Source organism: Brachyistius frenatus, unplaced genomic scaffold (assembly GCF_029030835.1).
Source record: "Brachyistius frenatus isolate BFR_SWC_R1_liver_20210118 unplaced genomic scaffold, ASM2903083v1 Contig_28, whole genome shotgun sequence".
Taxonomy (NCBI): Eukaryota; Metazoa; Chordata; class Actinopteri; family Embiotocidae; genus Brachyistius; species Brachyistius frenatus.
Window position 1 is genome coordinate 1,965,689 of NW_027210627.1, and position 25,577 is coordinate 1,991,265.

The window sequence follows — 25,577 nt, forward strand, 5'->3', positions numbered from 1 at the left end:
AAATACTGCTTTTTTTTGTCAGTACTACTAAAATCTCTAATTGCATTGAAAATTAGAGTGAAGCATTATCCAGTTTTTGAATGTACTTTATATTCCTCTTTCGAAAATTGAGGGTTCCCCAGTTGTACGAAACCACTTTTAAACATTCATACCATATGTAAAACTCTGTTGTAAAACTAATTGGCCTTGATAGCTTGTTTTCATGAGTGTAATTGCATTTGAGACGAGTGGATTGGAAGGAGACTGTGTAGTGTGTGTATTTGTCTTTAAAGGCTCAATAGTTCTTTGGTTGTTTTGTTGTTTATGTCGTATATCTACTTTTGTGGCTTATTTTAATTAGAGCTTATCTGCAGGTGAATCAGAATTAGACTTTACATTTTTGAGATCCTGTTCTATTTCACGGCTGTGTATAAAAACAAATGGCGTCGTATGTCAGATGTAAGTTCTTATTTTTCCTCCACTTTATGCGGTAAATACATGCAAGAAATAGGTGAGTGAAATTTTCTTTGTGGTCATTCATTTTTAAGAATTAGTTTGAGACTATATGGATGTTTTTCTGGTTTTCTTTTTTGAAAAACAAGTTTATATATTTTTTTATTAGCATGCCACACCACTAGGGGCAGTATATGTGTGATGGTTCACGTCACACAATCAATCATTAATAGACATAGGTGTGTAGCCTTACTGTGCGGTAGATATATTGGTTATTACCGAAAAAAATATAAAAAAATTGATGTGCGCTCTGCTCAAGCTCGTGGTAATCCTAAATGTACGCGTTGCAGTGGACATAAAAATGCGTGTAACAAGAGCAGTCTCAGATCTTTTTGATCCACTTTCACATGCACCGGACGTACAGACCGGAAGAGCACGCAGTTTATAATTAATCTTACTAAACTTTCCGATGCGTGAAGCTTCAAAACACAAATTCATATTTCAGAAAGTGTCATAGATTTTTACTGTCTCTTTTGATTTAAAATATCCTCCCTTTAAGTATGCGGCCCGGCTGGCCAGGGACTGAATTCTCTCCTGTATCTTCTGATTTCTGTTCCTCGCAGCATTTTTTTGGCGTAGTAAAGTCACATAAAATGAAGGATGATGCATACAACTGCTGCTAAATGATACGCTAATTATTTGTACCACAAAATAAATGTAGATCTGCTTTTTTTTTTTTTTTTTTTTTTTTTTTTTTTTTTTTTTTTTTTTTTTTTTTTTTTTTTTTTTTTTTTTTTTTTTTTTTCTTTTTAATAAAACCATGCCGACACAATAACGCAATTCCTGAAATTGGACAGGTTTATAAATAATCAGATAGAAATTCAAATAATGTGGTTAGATTTGAGGTATAAATCACAAATAATAAATAAATAATAATGATAAAAAAATAAATCACTGTTCCAAAGCCTCTGTTTACTTCAAGCCGTTACAGACACGTTATTCTCATCTCATTGTAACACACCAGTCCTCTTTTTTTAATGACTGCCGTTGGTTTCATCACGTTTGAACATTTCCTATTACTGGTCTCAACACCTCCGTTCTTGAGAATCATTACGAGTGACGTGATGAATATTTCACAGAGTGTTTTGTAACTGGGACTTCCTCCGTTTGGCAGATGGTGCTGTGGTACAACCCCCCTCCCCCCCGCCCCCGCCCATCCCCCAGAGGCCTATGCAGCTTATGGCCAACTTATGCCCACATCACTGTTTGCCATATGCTCCTTCTGGACTGAGAAGTCACCATCTTCTGTCAAATTAAAGGGACCAGACGACTGGTTTTTGCTCCTACAGATGCACGCTTGATTTCTTTCAACGGCACCAGCAGGTTTACGGATATCCAACCTGCCGTTAAGCTAATCACGCACACGTCCCCATTAGAGAGTCGTCTAGGAAACACACTTTGTCCAATTGATTGGCCGAGAACCGGCGGAGACAGACTCTAATTGGCATTGAGCAGGATTGTTCGGTTTGGCGGCGCTTGGACTTTTGCAAATGTCAGAGCGCGGATTTGGGTGGAATCACCGAAGCGGGAGGGATTTCTGCTTCCCAATGTTGTTTTGTTATCCAGACCAAGTGGGGAAACAGGTAGGGGCTCAACTTAGATATTGCCAGGCAAAGATAATGCCGCTGCCGAGTGGAGTGATTTCCACCACTGAGCTGACACTGGAGAGAAGTCAGAGAAGTTGGATTGATAAAAAAAAATAAATAAATAAGCTACTCGGGTTTGCTGGATATGTGGAAGAAAGTTACAGCCATAAAAAAAAAAAAAGGCAGACAGAAAGTTAGATTTTTATTTTGTCTGACCAGAAACTGTTTGAAAGAGCAAAACAAAACCAAAAAAACTCCAGAGCTTGTCTGTGGAAAAGGCAACTCGAGATAAATGTGGAAATCGGCTTGGCACGGACAAATGAGTCCACAAACGCTATCGACTTTCGGAGCAACAATTATCTCGCTCGTTGCGTCTCTCCTCCCTCACCACCTGCCATACCAACATGCAGGCTCTGATTAAAAATGCATGGCTCTTACCAGCCTTTTAGATCATTAAGAAGGCTCTCCTGCAGCCTCACAACTTATAGCAATGCAATCTTTTTTAGCAGCTCCCCGATAAAACGCAGAGACGAGATAATATGGGCACAAGATAGTGTGAATTTTCATGTGGCCCTGCACAGTTTTTCTTCTTTGCTGTCTCAAATAACAATCAAACCGCTTAACAAGGCAGAGTTTGTGTTATTTGCTGGGCATTGAGCTATATAGGACCAAGCCTGCCGCTACCCAAACATGAATAGCTTCAGGGCAGCCCCCGAGTCTGTTTCCCGACCACACAACCAGAGCTCTCGCAGCTTTTTATCGTTTCTAGAAATGGCAACACGTTCCTCTCCTGGAGGCACGAACGTGTCCGTGTTTCAGTGGGATTCCTTTGCTCTGCTGGTGAAAATGCTTTCGGAAGGTGCTCGAAGCCCACTTTGATCTCGCCAACACAAAGAGCCATCGGAAGGAACTCTCTCCTGTTTGCTGCAGGAATGAGGTCATCTTTTCTGTAGCTTCTCTGAAAAGCCATAGTCTGTAGCTTTAATGAGCTGCATGACAAATGGTCATTGTTTCCGTATATATTTCCTGTTCCCCACCCTCGTTTTGAGGTTCACCATTGAGCTGATCCTCCACTCAAGTATCTACCGTCACAATTCATTTGCGTGAGGTCTGCTCCTCTTGTATTTCAGCCAATTTGTTGGAGCCTCTTGTCACTAAGATTTCAAACCAACATGTTGGTGGAAAACAAATTGTGCAACACGGAACCAGCATAACGCATGGATTTGACCACATGACGCATGTAGATTGTCAACATGATACATGGGGTTTTGGAACATTTACAATGTATGAAGCCCGTGGAGATTCCCTTGTAAAAACGTTCCCACATATTTTCCCCGTGTTTTCACATGTTGCAACATGTGGTGATCATATGTATCCAATGTGGAAACGCATATGTTTCATATGAAGCTGCAATACCACCGAGAGCTTCTAAAAGTTGGCTCAAAAAAAGCCTCCGTCTCCGTAGACTCTCGTTCAATCTCGCTCATAAAAATTCTAAAACAATAAAATTTCTCCACGAGTTATCGCGGTGTTGCTAACTAAAGTCGCTCCTTATTCATTTTCTGGCGGCGTGTCTTTTTGATTGACAGGCTTGTGGTGCAGTCAGGTTACAGCTGTCAGTGGGCGGGACGTAGTTTCACCGGGTTTCCAATCGGATCAGTCAGATCCACCGTTCGCTCCCCCAAAGCCTGTCCAAATGTGGTCACTGCCGGCTCACTACTGCCCAAAATCTGAACTTGAGGCTTTATAACGGCCGTTCACAAACCAATGGGTGACGTCACCGTTGGTTACTGCTTGACGTAAACAAATACTGTTGATGTATGAGTGTGCTTCTGCATCTGCATGTCCAGTATGTCACTATTTACTCAGATCATTACATAATAGTATTTATTTAGGCCCAGTATGGAAATGTCTGACACAGAGACAATTAATGTGACTTTCTAAGACGTATATATTGATTCAGAGTGAGATAAATAAATGAAACCGAACAACGACAGTGTTACCACAAAGTAACACACAAAGACATAATGAGGATGGCCTCATTTACTGAGAGGTCTGCCGTAAAACCATGAGACAGGCTGTGACTCACAGTCAGCCCTTTGTCCGCCGGCCTCAGGGCTCGGCTCTGATAAACACTGACAGCCTCTCTTAGGTTTCAGTCCTATCTGCACGGGCACGGCCGAATCGCCCTTTTGGTTTCTTCATAACAACATACTGCTCTGACTAATGCAATCTAACATCACTTTTATTTAAAGAAATTTGTACTTTTGAGCTATTTAATGAAGTGAGTCGGTAAAGAGAGAATAAAGACTGAGTACATGTATATTTATTCTATATATTCGTACTTTCCTTGCAGACTAGGAGTTCATCATCTAGTTCAATGAATATGACACTTCTTATTCGGTCAAACCCTAAAAGTCATGAGCTTTTATTTTAAGTTGTTGTTATTTTACTATTTGAAAACAATAACAATGACTTCAGGTGAACCTTTAGACTCCTGGATGATGTCATTGATAACAGATTGCCGCCAGGTGGTGCATTCAAAAGGCTCTATTACGACAAATTTGCGATGAAGAAAACTATGTTTAAAACATTTATTGCAGCATTTGAAATCATCCTTTGTTCAAATATTTCACTGCAAAAGAAACAAAAACAAAATGATCAGCACAAATAGGCCTCCTGTACCTTAATGATAGAGGTCATGCTCTTATTCATTTCTTATTGTTTTGATACTCTGGTATTGTCGTTTTACACTTATTCATGTTAGTGAGCAAATATTTGTTTTTAAACGCGACTGAGCATTGGAAAATGTATTTTAAGAAAGGACTATTTTCTCTAATGCAGCATAAAGTCATAGAGGTAAGGCTACAAATGTCACAACCACCAGGAGATGTTGAGACCGTGGCATTGCTCCGCTCCTTTTCTCTGTTTTCTGTTTTCTGTCTGCTTCACTTTCTTAGTACACCATGCTTTTTACAAATTCGATTTCACCATAACACCACACTTAAGCGGGAAGGAGTTATCAAGGATTCGTGCATTAATTGCTGCATTAATACCTCATGAAATCATTAGGAAGTAACATTACTTCCAAGTCTTTCATTCATGTTGACGGGCCGCAATCACGATCAAGTCGTGAGAAGCTAACGCTGAGTTATTGTTGACTGCAGTGTTTGGATTTTAACAGCATTGATGAGCTTTGCGCTGTGATTGGCCAATTTTTGGATCAGTCCATTTACCTGGTTTTAACGAGGTTACCCAGGTTACCATGAATAAGACACGGACGTAATAACTCGGACATCATAATGATTGCAAAACATTTGTTCTCGCATTCATTCTTTTAACAGGTTCTAGTTTTACCCACACTGGATAGTAAAGACTAAATGTTCACCACTTCTTCACTTCAGAGCCCACAAACATGACAAACTCTTAAGTAACTAATGCTTACTTCATGATGATTTAAGATGTGCTCTGTGCTGCTAAATTTGGTTCAAAAATTCATCACAATCATGCTTAATAAATCCTAATCATTGATGATGTACTCACCTTTATTAATGCTTTAATAAATAGGTTGTCCATGTATGAGATCATGAATTCAAGACTTTGAACTCATGTTACTTCCTGATCATCCATGAGGTATTAATGCATGCAGTAATGCTTGCGTCATACATTCATTCATGATAAGTCATGTACCCTTATGGTAAAGTGTTACTGATTTTACTTTAATAATGTATGAGGGAAATTAAGAACAAAATCTTATTTACAAGAGAGTTTGGCAAATGCTACAAGACACTCGTACAGTGGGGAGGGCACGGGGTTGAAGTGTGGAGTGCTCTTTGGTGTTTTGTGTTTGACTGAGTCACTCAGTAATGGGCTGTGTCTTGTTGTTTGCTGCTTCATGGCTTCTTTACAGTTGTTATTTCAATCCCCCCGAAAAGAAGATGCAAGATAATCTTCTGGGTACACGAGGCAAGCTGGGACTGGGCCTCGAGCAGACTCAACCTGCCCGTATCTGGAATTACAGAGGTGCTTGGCACAGTCCACATGTTGAGAAACTCAGATCTTTATCCAAATGTATGTGTGCAAATCTCGGCCAAAGCTGAACCTGTCAGCATCACTCAGGGGACTACAGCTGCCAATGGAAATGTGATGCATCTAGAATCTGCTTCCCCATTCAGCGCGGTTCAGAATTTAAGGAGCTGGCTGATTTGTTGGTAGGCTTCCAAGGACTCTGCTGATGCATTGTGTGAACGGGACTATATTTACTTACAACACTGCGGAGGATTCCCGATGACAGATCTGGAGCTTTGGGTGGATTTGTAGAATGCTCTGAAAGGTTTGCGTTTAGAGCCTTTTTGCTAGGGGTGTGTATTCGACTTTTATTGACTTTTTTTTTTTTTTTTTTTTTATTGACTGCATACTTTCTCGTCTGCAAATTGTATTATGCATAATATAGCTTATATGAAGCCATTTATATCATTATTAATTTAAAAATGATTCTTTATATAATTCTAAGCGAGCAAGAGGGTGTCCAGTTCCACTTGCACGAGTTTTGGATTTAAAAAAGGAGGAAAAACTAGATATTAGTGTTGTTTATTCCCTTTGTTTCAATGTTTAATATTTGTCTGGCTGTTAGCACTTCTAACTGCATTACCATCATGCTGTACCATGAAACTTCAACTTTAAACAGAGTAACTGTAGACCTTTAAGATGCACAAAGGCTGGCACATCAGTCACATCACACTTGCCAATCTTATGCACAAAAATGTAGTTTTCAGGGTCTGATTACCTCCTCTTGCTGTTCTCCTAACTGAACTTAATCGTACAGATGGTTTTTCACGTAAAAAGCTTGCCCATATAGGCAAGGCTGCAAGACTTCCCAAAGTAAAATTCTGTAGGAAAGGCTGTGTTTCATTTATGGTAGCTTCAAATTGTTTTGAGAAAAAGCAATTTGGAACACCTGACACTGAAAATGTGTTATATTCTGAATTTATGTGGAAAAAATATACACAGATCAATGTACATCCATACAACTTCTACCTGTATCTAGTGTCCCCCCCCTAAAAAAAAAAAAAAGAAATACAGTGCGAACATACTCATAGAACTGAACTGCACTTACATCCAGTAACTACTATTTATTTACTTGCGTTACCATTTCATTTCAGCTCGGTGTGAGATTCGCTGATGCATTTTTCTGTGGGAAATGGTATTTTGGTAGTAATGTATTCCCAGTCAGGGAACATGAGGTTACGCAAAATTACACTTTGCTGTTGGGTGTCAAATAAGATTTAAATACATAACTAGACACTATTAATTTGACTAATAGGTGCACCTATATGTGCTGGTTCTACTGTTTTAGCAATTTATTTTTATCGTACTATAAGTTGCAGTCTGTATTTAAAAGAAAAAATATGATTAAACCCTTGCATGCATCTCTGTGAGTCCATGTTAATGTGTCTTCAAGCACTCTTCTTTGGTTTCCTTGCAGCAAAAATGTTGTACTTTGTCTGTCATCATTGTCTCCTGTTTTGTTTCTTATGGACTGCCTCCCAGTGTGTGTGAGTCTGGCTGTGGAACACTAATGATGGAGAAACACACTGCTTATTGTACTTTGGTCTGTCTGAGACGAGAGGAGCAGAAATCAATAGGAAGGACTTGTTTTCTTCCTTCTCCTTTTTGGATGGACAAATTTTGCCTCATTGAACAGTCTCTCACAGTCTGCTCCATGTCTGCACTGTTTTTTTTCTCTAAAAGGAATTACTTTGCTGCAGCCATGGTAGCTCCCGGGCATTCAGTGACAAAGACAAGGACAAACAATCCCAACTTGCCATCATTTCTCTGTAAAGTTTGTTCAGTGAGGTTCACCAATAATATGTGTTTACATAGCCAGAATGGGCTGGGTACCAGACGAAGGCCCGCATCACCGGTGTGGTGTTGTTGTGTAAACCCTCCCTGCCACCCCCCCCCCACACACACACACACACACACCCTCCCTGCTAGATGACCCAGTCTGCGGTTCTTATCAGCCACAAAAAGACCAACGTAAATGTGAAATATCGAAAGATGCTGCAGGGAAACCTCACTGCCCTCACCGCAGGCAACAGGTCTGGTGGAGGGAAGGAGATTGGGAATATTTGATTGGTGTCCCTGCAGCCTGCCTATAAACTGGAGCTGGACGGATAAAAGGAGGACACCAGGTTGAAGTGGTGGGCCGCTGCCATCATTACTCTGCCCGGCTGAGGGACTGTTTGTTGACTGCTGTGCCGATAGGAGAGGACAGTGTGGTTCCCATTAGAGGAGATGTTTTCGTGGAACTTTTTACATTGCAGGAAAGAAAACTTGACCTTTGTTTTTCAAGTTCGTTGTCAGAAAAGAATTTACTTGAATTGACATTAAACCACCTTTTGAATTAAAGTATATTTGAGTGCTTTTGAACATCACGTAACAGTCAGTGAGGTTTGTTGGACCCTGCCCGCAGTGGCGCTCAGTACAATTAAGGCGCTTTATGAAATGGCTCTACTTTGCAGGCCTGGAGAGAACGTCCATTTTTATGTACAGTCTATAATTTATTCTCTAAGCACCGTGAATGTACAAACTCAAAGGCCATGTTCTTTTAGTCTGAACCAAAGCGATAGACCCTTGCGTAGTCTTTGTGACCCAGACCAAGTTTAAGCTGATTACCTTACACCAAACTCGCAAATATTTTAGCTGAGTTTTTCTGTGCCAGACAAACTTTTGAGGGCTGAAATGGTCTACTCCTGCCTGTCACCCACGTTTCGTCGGATAAAGCAGACCCATCGTTACCCGCTCTGGAGTCTGTCTTTCAGTCCCCCAACATTTTTGTGGCATGCTTCAAATTATTGCCACATAAATCTGAGAAGGTGCTCCTCTAGTTCTGGCAGCTGTGGGAAAAGCTCTGAGAAGCAGTGAGTGACAGCCAGTTGGACATCAAATTTAAGCTTTATTTGTCTCCAACAGGTAATATAGGTAGAGTTTTTTTCTGCCTGAATTATTACTCTCACTATATGACAAGCATATGCTGGGGATCCATAGCAACAGCAATCAATTTTTGTATGTTTTGTGATTTCTTTGTTTTTGTCGTGACTATTGATTTCACACAACTGGGAGACTAAAATCATTATTAATTCTGTGAAGAAATCACATAAGATTAAGGTTATTGATTACAAGGCTTTGCAATGAAGAAAGAACATTTTTTTTAAACACTTGTCACTTAAGCTTCCACAGAGATCTGAGACCGGACTGAGATCTCTCGGTTTTTGAAGTAACTGCACTACTGCAGGCTAGAATAACAGAGGCCTGACCTAAAAACAGCAGGATTGAGGGCAGAAAAAGCCTTTTTTTTTTTTATTCTCGAGCATCACACTGAGATAGTGATTTAACATTCAGCAACAATAGTTAGCCGAGCACACAGGGTTCCACGTCTTCCTGGATCTGACAAATCCCGCTTTTTATGACATAATGACATTAGGGAGCTGTGTCTATGCACAGCTTCATTGTCCACACCTTCATCAGATCTGGACAGTTATGAAAAATGTGACCTCGGTCTCCTCCTCGCAGCGAGCGAGCTCGCTTTCCAAAAACAGGGCCGATTATTCAACACACCGATGATCCAGTCTCTCAGTCTTTGCAATAAATAGCCTGATTTGCTGCAGTGAAATCGCTGTGTGCTGCATGCTGTCTTTTCTTCCCAGCTGCCACCTGCCTGGATCTGCTTTTATGTGCTGGACAGATTTAGGTGCTCCCTGATGGTTCCTTATTCTCAGTGCATGGCCAAAAAAAAAAGAAAAAAAAAAGAACTTTAGGTAAAAAAAAACCGGTTTTATTTTAAGTTATTTTACAAAGACTGTATGTAAAAGTGGTCTTAGCTTCTGGCTCTGAAAAATTAGGCCAATGCAGAAGCGCTTTAAGCTGCGATACCACTGGGTGCCACTAGAGGTCGGCTTCAAAAAGCCTCCACTGCTCCATAAACTCTCATTCAACTAGTCTCATAAAATTCTCAGTCAATAAAATGTATCCATGAGTTATCTTAGTTTTGTTTGCTAAAGTCGCTCCTTTTTTTGTTTTCTGCACGTCCATATGAAATTACCCCGTCATCTATTATAAAATAAGTTTCAAAAAGGTTTTTTTGGGGTCCGTGTCTGTTTGATTAACAGGCCTGCGGTGCAGTCAGGTTACAGCTATCGTTGAGCGGGATGTACTATCGCTGGGTTTCCAATCGGACCAAGTCAGACCCACTACTCGCTCCCCCCAAGCTCGTCCAAAAATGGTCACTACTGGCTCCAAATCGAACTAGCAAGATGGCGCCGGCCAAAATCTGAACTCGAGGCTTCATAACGACCGTTCACGAACCAATGGGTGACGTCACTGTTGGTTGCCGCTTGGTTATTTCCTAAAAAATTCAAAATAAATGTTTTGCAATACGAGTGGCTTTTCAGTCAGGTCACATAGTTTTTCATTCTCTGCAAGTCTTTCTCACCGTCTCCCTTTGCAACTCAGTGTATAAAGACAGTAAGCTGTCAAACCGTCTGAAGTCTTTTGGAAATCACGCTGCCATGCAACTTTACCTTATCTCAAAGCCCGGGGTTAGAGCTTGATGCTGTGACCTAATTTCTCTCCCACACCCCCAAAAAAAAATAATCCTTTTTTTTTTTTTTTTTTTTTTTACTGAATTCCACAACAAGCAGAGTGCTAAAAATTGTCCTCCCGTCCCACCACAGCACACGGAGAACAACCCGAGCTCTTCATCTTCAATGAGCTGTGCGCCCTGAAGGACGATCCGGGACCCTGCAAGGCCATCAAGGACCGCTTCTTCTTCAACGTCAACACGGGACGCTGTGAGCTCTTCGAATACGGCGGCTGCGGGGGAAACGCCAACAACTTCCAGACCATGGAAGCCTGTGAGGAGACCTGCGTGGTGTCAGGTGAGTCTAACCCTTTAACCGACTCCGGTGAGAAAGAAAAAGTTTTTTTTTACCGGCGAGCACATTCCCAGACATCACCGATACAGACGGGTTTATTTGTCATAATCACTGAACACGGGACAAGGATGTATTATAGCTTTGTATTGTTGTGTTGTTGTTGGCAACTGATCAGTTTTCTTTTCGAGGACTGTTGTTCCTCATTAGACTTCATTGCCACCTTGGGCATAAAATCCTATTACAAAGTCATTTTGTTGGTATGCGGCTAATATGGAACGTTGCCAGCACATTAATTCTGAACAGTTTTGCTGAAGGCATCTGGTTAATGAAAAGAAAAAGAAAAAGAAAAACCTCTGAGAGTGCCAGTCAGCACTGTATTATTTATAGGTTACAAATACTAAACTGATGATACATTGCAGCTGAATTAATTGATCATGACTAAAAGCAGAGTGCTCAAACTCTTATCAAGTGAGTTTCACAGTTCTCATGAGTCCTCAGTAGATTTAAAAATCCATTTTCATTCTCACTGATCATATTTATGTGTAATCCAACATTTCAAATGAAAAAAAGTTAACGAAGCCCTGAACAGCAACAGATGCTGGATGTTTGTGACCTTGAGAAAACTTATATAATATCTATGGATCAGTCGGAACCTCCACACCGGCAGAGTGCTGCAACTCAGCGGGCTTCCTGGAAGTTGGCCAGTCAAAGAAAAGTGAGGTTGGAGGGGGCCTTAAAGAGACAGAGCTATCATGGCTTGATTCAGATAAAGGATGTCGAAAAAGGGCCAGTATGAGAGACAGGAAATAAGTATTTAAAAAAGAAAAAAAGTTTAAAACAAGCCTGAAAATGGGCATATAGGTTTCCTTTAATTAAAAACAGAAATACAACAGTGTAAAAATACTTTTATAAATAATTATCGATAATAATAATCATTAGTAAGATGTATATAAGCATAAAATGTAAAAATTCTCATTATAGAAAAAAGACCCCTGTGAGTGTCATTATTATACAAGAAAAAAAAAATCTAAAAGTACCTGTTGCACATGTGCAGCAGTGGGACAATGATTGTTTCAGTTTTCAGCGTGTTGTCATGTTGCACAGCCGAGGTGCCATCACGCAACAATTCAGGTCGTTGTTGCTGACTGTTTTTCCTCAAAACACCTCAGAAGGTCACAGTAGAACTCGGTGTTGACAGGCTGATCCTGGGGGATGAATTCATGGAGCACAACCCCCGTGAATATCAAAGAAAACCCACCTGCTGTCTCCTGACCCGGCGCGCCTTCTTCAGTCTTGGACAGCGACGCCTTGCACCTCTTGAGACGTGAATGTGACCCAGAACACCTCGCCCGGCTCATTGCTTCTTTGCCGTCGGCTTTCTGATGCATTTCAAGGCTGTCCGTTGCCGATTTCTCAAGGTTGACACAAAATTGGATGTGCGCTCTGCTCAAATTTAACATCCATGTTTAAATCACAAATGCCACTGTACACAAAAGGGTTTTATGGCACTGGTGGACATAGTTAGCTGTGACTGGAGCATTATTGTTCTTGGATGTGGTTCGTGAACAAGTGGTTTGACCAGAAAACATAATTCCCAAAAATGCCAATGCACTGTTGAACGTCTCAAACTAGATTTGACAGGAATCTGCCCACATTATGTTGGCAGCCTCCACAAACGTGGTAATTTTGTCATTACAGGCAATATAACAATTCATTATGCAATTAGATTACATAAAAGTTCTCACTGGGGAAGAACTGCACCAACCATGTGTACAGAGTGCGGAGAGGGTATGAAGAAATGAAGTATTGCTTGTGGTTTACATCTGTAACGTTGCACGTGTTCGTGCCAGCGTGCTGCTTGAATAATTCAAGCTGTAAAAGATCCTGATTCAGAGGAGAAGCTTTTTTCAGCTCAATTAGAGTGAAAAGAAAAATGTAGTTTAAAAATACTTGTGTCCCGCTGGATGCTGGATGGGTGGAGAGAGTCTGTATGGCAGTGTTCCCAGGTATGGGGTTCAAAACGCACATTCAAAACTTCCAGATATTCATCACGTGCAGTTTATTTTTCTCTCACACCAACGAAACATGCGTCTATAAGTTACTATTACTACTGATATTTATGCACTTTTTAAAGTTATCAGTATTGGCATAAATCCCAGCAGCTGTTTTTGCACCAATTGTCAGGCATCAGTAGATCGTGATGGAAATTTTTTGTTGCTGTGGTCCTCTTCACCTTCGTGCAGTGACACAAGTTCAAACACGTTATGAGGCTGCTTATTTTTTCTGTGGTGTGGCGTGACTGGGACACGCGTGCGCGCGTGCACACACACACACACACACACAAAAGCTCAATTACAACAGAAAATTGCGGATCACACGCAACATTTACATTTCATGTTTTATAACATTGTAAGAGTACCCCGAGGATGACTAAAAGTAGAGAGGTAAAGGTCACTGTGTGTGTGTGTGTGTGTGTGTGTGTGTGTGTGTGTGTGTGTGTGTGTGTGTGTGTGTGTGTGTGTGTGTGTGTGTGTGCGTGCGTGCGTGCGTGTGCGTGCATAACTAAGGCAATGGCCTACAAAAAAAAGGAACAACAGAATGCCTTCATCGATCTTCGCTGTATCCCCTCTGATCAATTGCCGTTAAAAGCACGGTGATACCTGCTAAGTGCAACCCTGCCTGTGCAGCAACACATCCCGTCACTCACCACTTAGCTTTTTGTTAGAGGTCAGGAATATCAAAAACTGCAGCACTGAAAAGCAATCAAAGCTGCAAACAATTAAGACTCTTTCAGGGAGCTCGATCTGTGTACTGTGAGTCGATCCTCACAGGATGCACCGGCTCAGTTCAGACACGCTTCAGGTGAGCGAAATACGCGTTCGAAAAACACTTGAAGTCAACAAAAGGAAACTCGAGAACGGCAGACCGACAGTTTTCTTTGGCGCAAGTATGTAATGGGATCTGCCGTGTGCGGCAGGAAAAACAAAGGCGCGTGAGCGACATTCAAAATATTCCCGCAATAACACATCTAAGTACTTCGATGCCATGTTATTCTGTGGCGTGACGAAGTGCTTTCTCCCACCGGCAAAACTGTAACCTTCGCCCGTGGGATGCATTATGCAGTCGAGACAAGAGGATCATAATCCTGCAGCCGTTGCTGTATGCAATTGATGCTTTAATTATTTTTTTTTAGCAGTCGTCACACAAACAGTTCAGTCAAGACAAATCAGGTGTGTCGGAGTTTTTAGCTGCAGTGTGATCCAGTGATGACGTTCAAGAAATGTAAAGATGACTTAGTGTCGGGTCATAAAGCTGGTCTGTGTGTCATGAGTTAGAAACTTGCCGCTTTTCGATCATAAAGAACGACACCGCGTTAAACCGAGCTGTAAAACGTACTTTTATACATACATTTGTATGATTGCATCTAAAGGGCACTTTCAGGACCGCTTTTATTGGTTCATGGTTGAACAACAGCAACAGCGACAACAAAAGCATGTTACAGCGCAGGATAACAGTAGTGGTTGCTTTTTTATCTAAATTGAATCTTACATCCATGAGTGTATCGTTTTTGCTGCGCTGGGTGGTGACTTTGGTTCAATACTCAAAGTAGAAACTACAATGAAAAGAAATAAAATGTCCCAGTTCCCTGCTAAGTAATTCTGAGCGGGTTTTGACTGTCGAGTGTTCAAGCAGGAAAAGTGACAAAATTAAATAGACGCAAGGAATTTCTTGCAACTTTTGCATGCACGTTGGCGACATGGAGAAGAACCCTTTTTGAAACCAGCACGTAGTAGCACTTGATGGTGTTGCAGTTCATGGCACTTCCACATCGGCCTCATTTTTCAGACCCGGAAGCTACGTCCACTTTTGTACACAGTCAATGCTAAGAACCTCGAGGACCGTGTGCCCGCCGCACACCCTCAAACATCCCTCTCTCTGAGGGCTAATATCCAATTAATGAGGGAATGAATTTCAGAAAGACCACCAGAACACTGATCAGAAGGAGTGAATTTAACTAATGACACCATAACGACTTGTGGAAAAATTTTTTACTGACTTTGTATTGCATGAGAAAAGTTGACGCTTTTGTAATGGGAGTCTGTTGGAGCCGGCCCCTAGTGGCAGTCAGTGGTACTGCAGTTTAAGGCACTTTTTCAGACCTGGGGCCTCATTAATAAAACATTGCGTGGCATCCATACTAAAAGTGTACGTGTGTACAAAAGCAGCAAACGGTGTGCGCATAAAAACATTCAGATTTATAAAACCGTGCGCACGCCCACCCGCACGCAATGTTCCCTTTATAAATCACAATCCCCTTGGAAATGTGCGCACATAGATCAGCCTCACGCACCCTTCATTCAACCATGAATGGTCAATGCAAAGCATATGATAAAAGTTGATGCATATAAAATTATCCATGTGGATCAGTGGTTGTTCGGTGAATCGTGTAAACAACGGAGAAAACCCGAAAATATGATTTTTCCGACACAGAACTGGAAGTGTTTTTGGACGAGGTGGAGGATGTGAAGCTCATATTTGTTCAGTGGTCACAGCTGTGGGATCAAAAACAAAAGAAAATGCAGCGAGTGGTCACGTGTTGCTGCTGCATTGATAGAAGTTCCACCACGATGTCTCCATGACGACGCGCCCCGTGCGCCTGAGAGCGCCGTGGAAACACTTTTACACACAACAACTGCATTAAACTATATGTGCACAATATGGGAATGTAAACAATGCAGGATTTTGATATTATGAAGAAATACCTCAAGGATACACACAATGCACTTCTGTGAGAAACACTGAATGTAAACATCAGTTTTGTTTGTTTACAACAACAAAAATCTCCACAGGGCACCTTTAAGTTCCCTCAAAACAGCCATCTTTAAAGGGACGTTTCTTTCTTTTCTGTTTGATCTTTCCAAAGCTGCATCTTATATAATTTCCTGTTTGAGTAAAATATGTTTTTTCTTGGACACCAACGTCTGAAACAATACACTACAAGTATGAGTATGCAATTAGTATTCAGTGTGTGAATGGGACACACCAGTATTTTACAAACAGCAGATATGAGTGTGCGTGCTTTCTAACATCTGAAGCCATTAATGAGGAAATGAATTCGCCTTGAGCTCCACTGCAGTAAAACTAATGTCACGTTAATCTAGTCTGGTCTAGTGACTTTGTAAATGAATTTGAAAATCAAACTATATTAAGAATATAGGGTTTCAATTATTACTGATCATCACCACCTATGCTTGCCTGTGTAATAATATGAAATACAGACATCAAATTCTACACTACGAGGTTGAGACTTTTCTACTGATGCATTCAGAGGTTTGAAAATGTCATTGCACTTCTAACTTGCAGACAGCAAGATCTTACGGGTTAATGTATTTTTGTGCATTTTTACGTAACGTCACTCATCCTTTGCAGCGGCGCTGGTATCATCAAATCAGTGACATTTTAATTCTCACAAACACTGCGAGTTGACACACTGATTTGATTTATTTCGCCTATCCCTTCTTAACGCCCGGCGATGACACCGTCACGGGCAGCTTAACAGGAATGTTCTCATAAAGGTTACAAACAGTCGGAGGAGTGTTGAGGCTTATGGGGTACTTTTATTTGTTTCTTTATCTGTTTGTCTCTCGTCCTGACGTTTTACTGCAACGAAAGTTGACCAGAAAGTCTTCCCTCGGTCTGCTGTACCTTTGATAGCTCTTTTTTGAAGAGGTCAGAGACTCAGTGTGGCTCCGATGCAGTTTGTTTTTTTGTCCCCATATTCAGTCTGTCAGCCCAGAAAAGTAAATAAAGTAAAGAGGGAAAGAATAGCCAACAGAACAAATGATATGATACTGCTGTGGGTGACCAATGTTATTGCTGCTTGAGTTGTAATATATATATAATATTACATGTATTACTCAAAGAAAAAACAATACATAACCACAGCCAACATTCAACCAACAGAGGGCTGATGGGATGGATCAAATTAATAAAAAGAAGGGTTCCTACAGAGAGCTGTAGGTCATGGTGTCTTCCCTCTAACCCTGAACCAAACATCAGAACTAAACAAAACTACCAGGCCCATCAGAAACCACATCAAACAAAACTCTAACTCATTTGGTCACGAAGCAAAGATTTCTGCTCCTGCCGCGGCCGAAAGGTGGAAGAAGGTGAGCCATGGTTCCTGCCCCTTCTTTATTGGTTTCCACTCAATCAGACCAAACCAGATGCACCTGAGGGAAGAAGATAAGACATCATGAGTCAAGGATCAGGCTCGTGTCCGTGGGGGAGAGTGTAACGATGGACTGTTTTCCTTTTTAAAAAAGTCATTTTCCCAAGCGAAACCCTGAAACTATCAACAGTTGGAGCTTCTCACTGATGAGGAGTTTCTGTTTTTATTTTCCTTATGTGACAGTAATTTAAAAGTTTTGTTGAGTTTGGCCTGTTAATGAGGTTTAACATGTCATATTTAGAAAACTGGATTGACTTTTTCCCACTATCTAGTTTACATTTCATACACTTAGTGATTAATCAGATTGATCTGGAAAATAATTGGCAGATAAATTGCCCAATGACAAATAATCATTGGAGATAATAATTAGTTGTTGCTCTGCCTAAATCACTGGCATGTCTCATCTCGGAGAGGGATTCAGCCCTTCCAATTTATTGAGACAATGCCTGACATTCAATTTTTGTGCTGCGATAACACACTCATATTCCCTGTCCTCTGCGCTCAGCCTGCAGACGTTGGCCTTTAACACTCGGTGACATTGTCTTTTTTCTGGCCCACAAACTAGATTTACGTGTCACTTTTCAGGAAATAACATCATAACAAAGTCATCAGAAATATAGAAGATGTTTTTTTTTTTTTTTTGTGTGGTTGTTGAGGTCAGTATTTGTCATGGTTGCATTGGAGTACATCTGTCTCCATCCAGTGGCCGCTGTTATTATTACGGCCCGATTTCATTTATTTTGCTGTAATCTGTAGATTGCATTAGAAGTCAGCTGTCTTTTTCTTTCCATGGAAGGCCTTGCCAAGGCTGTGTCAGCACTTTTGGAGGTAACAACAACAAAAATATCTCAAGATATGTTGAAGTGTATTGAAGAAAATGTAATAAAGAAGAGGAGAGAAAGCAACTGAGGAGATAAAGGAAGGATCCAAAGTGATGTCCTAACTTTAGTTTTCATTAGCTTAATTGCACATCGTGTCATTTTTCTGCAGATGACATGAAAACGAGCCAAAAAAAATGTGAAAACAAACATTAAAATACATGTTTTTATTTTACACAAAATCCAGGCTCTAGTTCTCAAAATCATTGCCGGTCTTCAATGTTGAAGTCTGTTTTGCTGAAATATTGAGATTGTCTTTGGAAAGCAGCCAGACCTCCCTACAGTGATGGGCCGTATGAATCACAACCAGCGTTTGAAATAAAAAAAAAAAAAAACTGACCAATAGTTCTCCTCAAAACACAAATCACCTCTTCCACCTTCACAGCTTTAATAGAGAATTGTGTTTCTGAATTATTCATCGCTGCACTGCTCCAGACAGAACAGCACCACTACCCTTTGACACATCTCTGCCCGTGCTTTTAAGTCAAAGTCACCTCATAAAATGTATTTAGATGTTACAATGATAGCATTTTAATCATGGTCACCCTCCAGTAGAGTGTGGCTATTTCAGAAGCTCCACTGATAAACCAAACAGAGAGTGCGTAGATGTAAGATACCCCCCTCGCCCTCCCCGTCAGCCATATTAAAGTCCTCAGATGCCGAGTCGCAGTGAGTCCAGACAGGTCGCACACATATCGGAACTCTCAACAGAATTCTAATTTTGCTTCAAACTAGTGTGATTGATTTTGTGTTTGGTTGCCTTGTGAGCCAGTAAATCACACTCTCTCTGGCCGGCTAATTGTTGCAGTCTTGATGTGAACACATGATGCATCTTCTCACAAAGTCCTGGCAAACACATAATGTACTTTAGAAAATGTCCCAGAACTTTTGCGTTTGCTCAACTCTGTTTCGATGCAATAAAATTGAAATCTTTTTTTGTGCAAACTTTATCTTGACCAGATTACCCTTTCTATGAACACAATGTAATGAATTTGACAAGTTGCTAATGTGTTGCTACTGAAGGTAACGGTTGTATGATTTAGCGACGATTGTGTTGTTACAGGAGAGAAACGTGTGTGTGTGTGTGTGTGTGTGTGTGTGTGTGTGTGTGTGTGTGTGTGTGTGTGTGTGTGTGTGTGTGTGTGTGTGTGTGTGTGTGTGTGTGTGTTATGCTCCAGCTCTCTATCAAAGCTGTATGTTTACAATGAGGAAAACACTATTCAAACCCAGGTCTGCAGCAGTCCATGAAACGAAATCTTCTCCTGTTCTGAGCATCATTTTCGACACATTTCCTGATAAAGCCGCCTGACGTGTTTGGTATTTCTGGAACCCTTGAGATCACACTAGAATATGAAATAACATTTGTGGGTTTTATCACAGCGTGTCTTTGTTCCCACTGATCTACTGGTGCGTGTGTGAGGTTTAGGGTGTTTACTTATTTATTTCACTGCCTCAACCATCTTCGGCATACACATTCAGAGAGTAAAATGCACCATTACTGTCATTGTAGATGTGAAACTGGAGATAATGATTATACTTTGCACACCTCATAAGAATTTGTTGTCCTATGGTCATATATTTAATGAATAAATGATAAACCGCCTGTGTCATGGAATACACCACAAAGTGTACTTCCCATGGTGAGACACACACTCTCTACTCCGTGTTGAGAAATGTTGATCACTACAGTAACGCCTTGCAAGGTTGCACCTGTGGTGGTGCATTTCATACTGTGATTGTGCAACAAACTCAAATCAGGCAGGAGCCTGTAGCGAGAGTTTATAGATTATTTTTCTTTTTTTTAGGTTTTGCGACAGCTTATTCAAATAAACAGCAGGTTCTTCACAATCTCCCAAAACATCCTGAGCGCTCCTCACTGCAGAAGGTGATAACAAGATTTTAGATTGAAGTAGCGGCGAATGCAGTTTGGGATGCCTGATTTTAAGTACAATTATACAACAAGTAGTTCCGACCCGGAGATCTGATTGGTCAACTGAACATTTGTAACGTGTTTAAATCAGCATAACAGCACATCCTGCTCATCACTAAAAAATATCACTCTGCCATATCGGACAAATATATAATTGGAATTATATTGCATATAATATGCAATATAATATTGTTTTTACTAGTTATGGGCCTATTAAATGTGACCCATTACTCAAAATCGGGTCTTTCTTTGTCCTTTTTTGTTGCTCCGAGCACCCATACTGTAACACCACACATAGCAGCGCACCTAAAATCCAAGCGGCAGCTAGCTTGACCGGTTGGTTTTAACATATGACGGCTAACTTGACCGAAGTCCGGGTTTCTTTTTTCAGCAGATATCTTAATTACTAGAAGATTGAGCTAGCTGAACAGTTTTGTGTTTCTATGTGCTGTTTTTATTCAGTTTGAGAAAGCAATAAAACGGACTTCAAATCCTCTCTGTTGCTAGGTCGTTGCTAAGGGTCGGCCTACTTGTTGGAGATGTAAACATTGCATAGATTACATAAAAGTCTACTGATGCAATCCAGTTTTTAGTCATACCCTATGTATTTCCATGGAAACAGAGATCGCACTAACTAAAACTTTTGTATTTTGAGAGCGAATTGCCCCACAATATGAATGCATTTTGATTACATATTATATTTAGTTGGTAACTTGTTGTATCATCGTAATATTACACTTGAGGGTGTGCTTTAACGTCATTGTACCCTCTCTTGTAATTTTGCTTAAATCTATAATGGAAAGGCCTCGAAAGTGAAACAAAACTGTGTTACTATACCAAAAAAATAACTGTACTGTACATATTAACAGAGACAGAATTTAGATGAGCATCAAACTGTCGCTTGGCGCCTTAAGGCCCGAGGCACAACACACCCAAGACCCAGGGGTAATAACGTATGCAACGGGTGTTGAGAGAAGGGAATAAGAGTCGAGGTGAGTGGTAGAAAAGATATAACAGAAAAGAAAGCACACTCCTGGCAGAGGAGGGGAATATGTGTCTCACCAGGGACGAGGGAACATAAGGAAGTTTTAGCTGCAAGTGTTGACTGTTCAGCTTGCAGTGGATCGTATCGTAAACCTGACTGGAGTGGAAATGTCACTGCACCGCTGGAGAAAGCAGGAAGTGGTCTGTGCACAGAGAGACTGCCCGGTGATTGTAAAGTGGGTCACAGCCTGTGTAGGTTGTTGTTGCACCCCATATACAGGCTATATGACATACACAGGTTTGAATAGCCTCCCTCCACTTGTCTTTATGGTTGCGACCTTTCCTTGCTTGGGTTTTCTTTTCAAAGCATGCTTCACTGAACTGTATTGAACTCATCTTTCAAATATGTAATTTACCGTTCATGGCCTTCAGATATAAGCAGAATCTCTGGCTCTGTTGTGACGCACTTTAAAAAGAAATAATTTACCAATCAGGACAATAGATTCAAACCAACATTAAAAACCGCATTGAAGCAGCAAAGTGAGTCATGTTTTTTTTTTCTTTCTCCTTATTTGGTTTTATTAAATTTTTTGAAGAGAAGTCGATTTCAGAGTTGTTGGAGCTTTTGTGTTCTGAACACAAATAACAGAAACTGAAAAGTATTATTGATCCCATCCAAACAAAGTAAGGATAGTTCTGTATCATGTGGAATGCAGGAGACAGTTAGACACTTCTATCAGACTCTTGGTTTCTTAACTTGGTAAGACAAGCCCACCATGAAAGAAGTTTATGTTCAATAACTTAGTAGCACAAGTAGCACATCTTCTATTTCGGCTCAAAGATGAATTGGGAACAAAACTATGGATCGACATGCACTCTGATGATGAGAAACTTCACTGATTATTTATTTATTTGAAGACAGACTTGATAATTACACGCTGTGATGGAGTCCTTTCTCAGTTTCTTACAATTGTTCTCTCTCTTCCTTTCCTAGATGACAAGAACCCGTGTCATTTAGCAGAGGCTCCGGGTCCCTGTCGAGGCCTGTTGATGCGCTACTTCTTTGACGGCAAGAGTCAACAGTGCAAGCAATTCTTCTACGGCGGCTGCTTTGGCAATGCCAACAATTTCAGGATCATGGCCGATTGCCAGGCAAAGTGTCAGAACCCAGGTAGGCCGAAACCATGAATACAATCAGGAGGGGCCGCTGAGCTCAGCAGCCGTGAAAACGACACAGATGCTATCATCTGGTGGAATGTATATTTACACCGATCAGCCACGACATTGAAACTGCTGACAGGTGAAGTGAATAACACGGATTATCTCATCACCATGGCACCTGTCAAGGGGCGGGATATACCGTATTAGGCAGCAAGTGAACAGTCAGCTCTTGGAGTTGATGTGTTGGAAGCAGCAAAACATGGCAAGAGTAAAGATTTGAGCGTCTTTGACTCGGGCCACAGTTTTGCTGCATTCAAATGGAGTTGTTCTTACCCTGTCCATAAGAGTCCACATCAACTCCAAACCTCAATTTTACGAGTTGTGATGTGTTTGCTGATGTTTACGAAAATGTCAGAGGCCATGGAAATTCCTTTTTCATTGGATGCTAAGCGAGTTTCTCTTCATAACTTGCATAATAGTCTATGTTTGAGGAAAATGTTGATCTTCCTACTGGCTTCATCTTGTCTCTGTGCCTTTGCGTTTCCTGCATAATGTTACCACCTGTTAGCTTGCTAAATTGTTAGCCTGTGTGGCTTCTAGATGCCCTCCATGTTGCCATTGCCTCGCAATGGTGATTTTCCAACTTAACCACTTTAACGCCAAGCATATGGTGCAAATGACTTCCCATTTTGTAACCATGACCTCAGGAGATCCATTTGAACGCAACATTACACCAGAGGACACATTCAGAGGTCTTCTGGAGTCCATGTCTCAGCAAGTTAGAGCTGTTTTGGTGGCACAAAGGGGACCTACAGAGTATAAATCGGATGATGTTTGAACTGATCGATGTGAATATACAGTGACATTACATTGACTTACATTATAGAGACTTGCTTTTAAAGCCCAAAAGGGAGGCAGGTCCCCACAATGTGTCTGAGCCTCACAAGTCTAGCTACAGAATTGTAATTGTAGTCTATGCTATTTTTACCTTGTCGTTTTAAACTCTTTAATTTGGCTCGACAAAAATAATGACTTTCCCGCCTTTAACTAAAGCAGTATGCAAGGTCTCATGATGTATACTTCAGGGTCCGTCGTCGGCCGCAGCACGGCAGATCACAGTTGCTGCATAACAATTGAAAAATAATTCCAGAGAGGTGACATAATCAAAACAGCGCTACCTTCAGAAAATTAACTTTCTGATTAATTTTAGCTGGCCATGAAATCACATTCCACCTTGATTAAGCATTTAAATAGTTTTAAAGTTACCAATGCAAACTCAATTATGCCAGACGTAGGCCCACCTTAGAAGTCATTTAGATATTGAAATTGTCGAGGAAAATAACAAGCAAGTCGCCAGACTGTGACCAATTACACCAGCAGCCAGACTTGTACACAAAATCAATTAAATAAGTTTTATTTTTAAAAAGGATAGTAATTTAAGACAGATGATTATTTGGCTTCATTTGTCGACGATATGCTTGCTGCCCAACACCCTTTATACAGTCTGATACTAATGACATGAAACTTACTTTAATTGTGATTGATCTGTGGGATTTAATGACATTTGTTTTAGGTATATTGATTGATGGTCTGCATGTTGCAGTGGAGACACTTTCTCAAATTGTACCTCCCTTTTTTGTGTGTCACTATAGCGAAACCTACGACGGCACCAGAAGTCCACACGCAGCCCATTAGGAAGGCCGATGTTGTGCAGCCAACCGTACTAACTGGTAAAACTGAATGTACACCACACCCTACATGTGAACAAGTGTGTGATATTCAGTTTTTTGAAGATCCTAGTAAACATAATTCCAGTAAATGCTCAAATCATCCACCCACGGCAAAGGTTTGCAGAAGTTAAACACAGGCTGTGTCTCAATTCACATACTTCAGTACTTACACAATTTTTTGTGCTTTCAAGTGGACAAGTATAGAAACATGTAGTGCACTCAGCCCGTCAAAAAACTGAATATGAAATGGTGGACATTTGTCACCCTTAACGGTCGCCATCGTGGCTACTTTACTAAAGAGGGAGGGGCCACCTGAAACTGAAACTACCGCCTGAAGAAGCTGCAACTACCAACTTAAGTTGTATATGTCTACATAAAAGTGTGAAACAGTGGGGACGCGTTCATTTTAAGTAAGATAAGTTATCAAAGAAGGCAGATATTTTGACAAGTGATGCACTCAAATGTTGTGGCCGTTATTTACAGTAAGTGGACAACGGCTGTGTGCGATTTAAGATAACAATACTCTGTCGAAATTCACATACTTTGCAATTAAGTGTACTAATAGTTAAGTGTCCTGATGGAGGTGGACAAATTGAGACACAGCCTTAGTTTAAAGTGAAATGAGAAGATTGATGGAGGTTTTTAGCCTAACTTAGCATGACTGGAAGAAGAAGCAAACACTCATCCAACCTGAAAAAAATCTGTACAGAAGTACTGGGCAGATGGATACACTGGTCTTCAGCAAGAAATAGTTACATATAAAAAAAAACCGTTGGTTAGAGTTTTCAAAGGTTTCATAGATGTATTTTAGAATTTTTTTTTTAGCGACCCAAGTAATTTTGTTTCCTGCTGTATCTGGTCTTTATACGATCACAGTTACAGTCGTGTACTTTAAACACAGACATGAACCTGATATCAGTGTTCACTCACTATAGGAGAGTTGAGTGATTGATCTCATTTGTTTTTCAGGAGAACTGACTGTCAGTGAACCTCTGGTGCAACGGAATAACACTAATCAACAGACAAGAGGTAAGAAAATATGACTTTAAATGTTATGTTAAGACACATCGCATGGCCAGTTTAAGACATGGTACACAGTCCAAAGTCAATGGAAAGCTGACCGAGCTGAATTTGAGTTTATTCATGAAAATTAGTCCAATGTTTTGCAAATTGAGGGGAAGATGGGTCGAGCACAAATTCATCTATGTTTGCTTCATAAAAGTACAGACTGAAGTTCCTGAGTTCTGAAATCAGTCAGAGACCCGAACTCATGATCCTCACAGCTAGTTATCTCTAGTTATTGACTCTACACTCTGCACTTTGTTTTTTTTTAGGCCAACGCACAGATGTAAATAATGCGAGGTGAAAATTTTGTATCAAAAACAACTGCCTGCTGTGTCGCTGATTACTTTTCTTTTTCCCTTAAGTAACTTTGATCAGCGAGAAAAATATTGTGACTAATAGCGTAAAAAATAAATTCAGACAGCAAGGCAGAAAGCCAGAATTAGTAAATGCAGTGTTCATTTATTACACCAGACATGTGGGATAGATTAACTGTTGAAAGGGATAATTAAATCACTCATCTTGTCATCAGAGTAGCAAGCAATCCCCGATGAATTCTAGAAAATATGTTCAGACCTCAAAGTAA

General features: G+C 40.6%; 1 protein-coding gene across 1 annotated transcript in view; it reads left to right on the forward strand.

Moving 5' to 3' along the window:
• tfpia (tissue factor pathway inhibitor a) overlaps positions 1-25,577 on the forward strand; it is a 42,162-nt gene that overhangs the window by 11,628 nt on the left and 4,957 nt on the right. The window contains exons 2-5 of the mRNA XM_069698844.1: positions 10,814-11,017; positions 22,033-22,209; positions 23,852-23,929; positions 24,899-24,958. Of these exons, the coding sequence (XP_069554945.1) occupies positions 10,814-11,017; positions 22,033-22,209; positions 23,852-23,929; positions 24,899-24,958 (519 nt within the window). The remainder of the gene's footprint in view (positions 1-10,813; positions 11,018-22,032; positions 22,210-23,851; positions 23,930-24,898; positions 24,959-25,577) is intronic.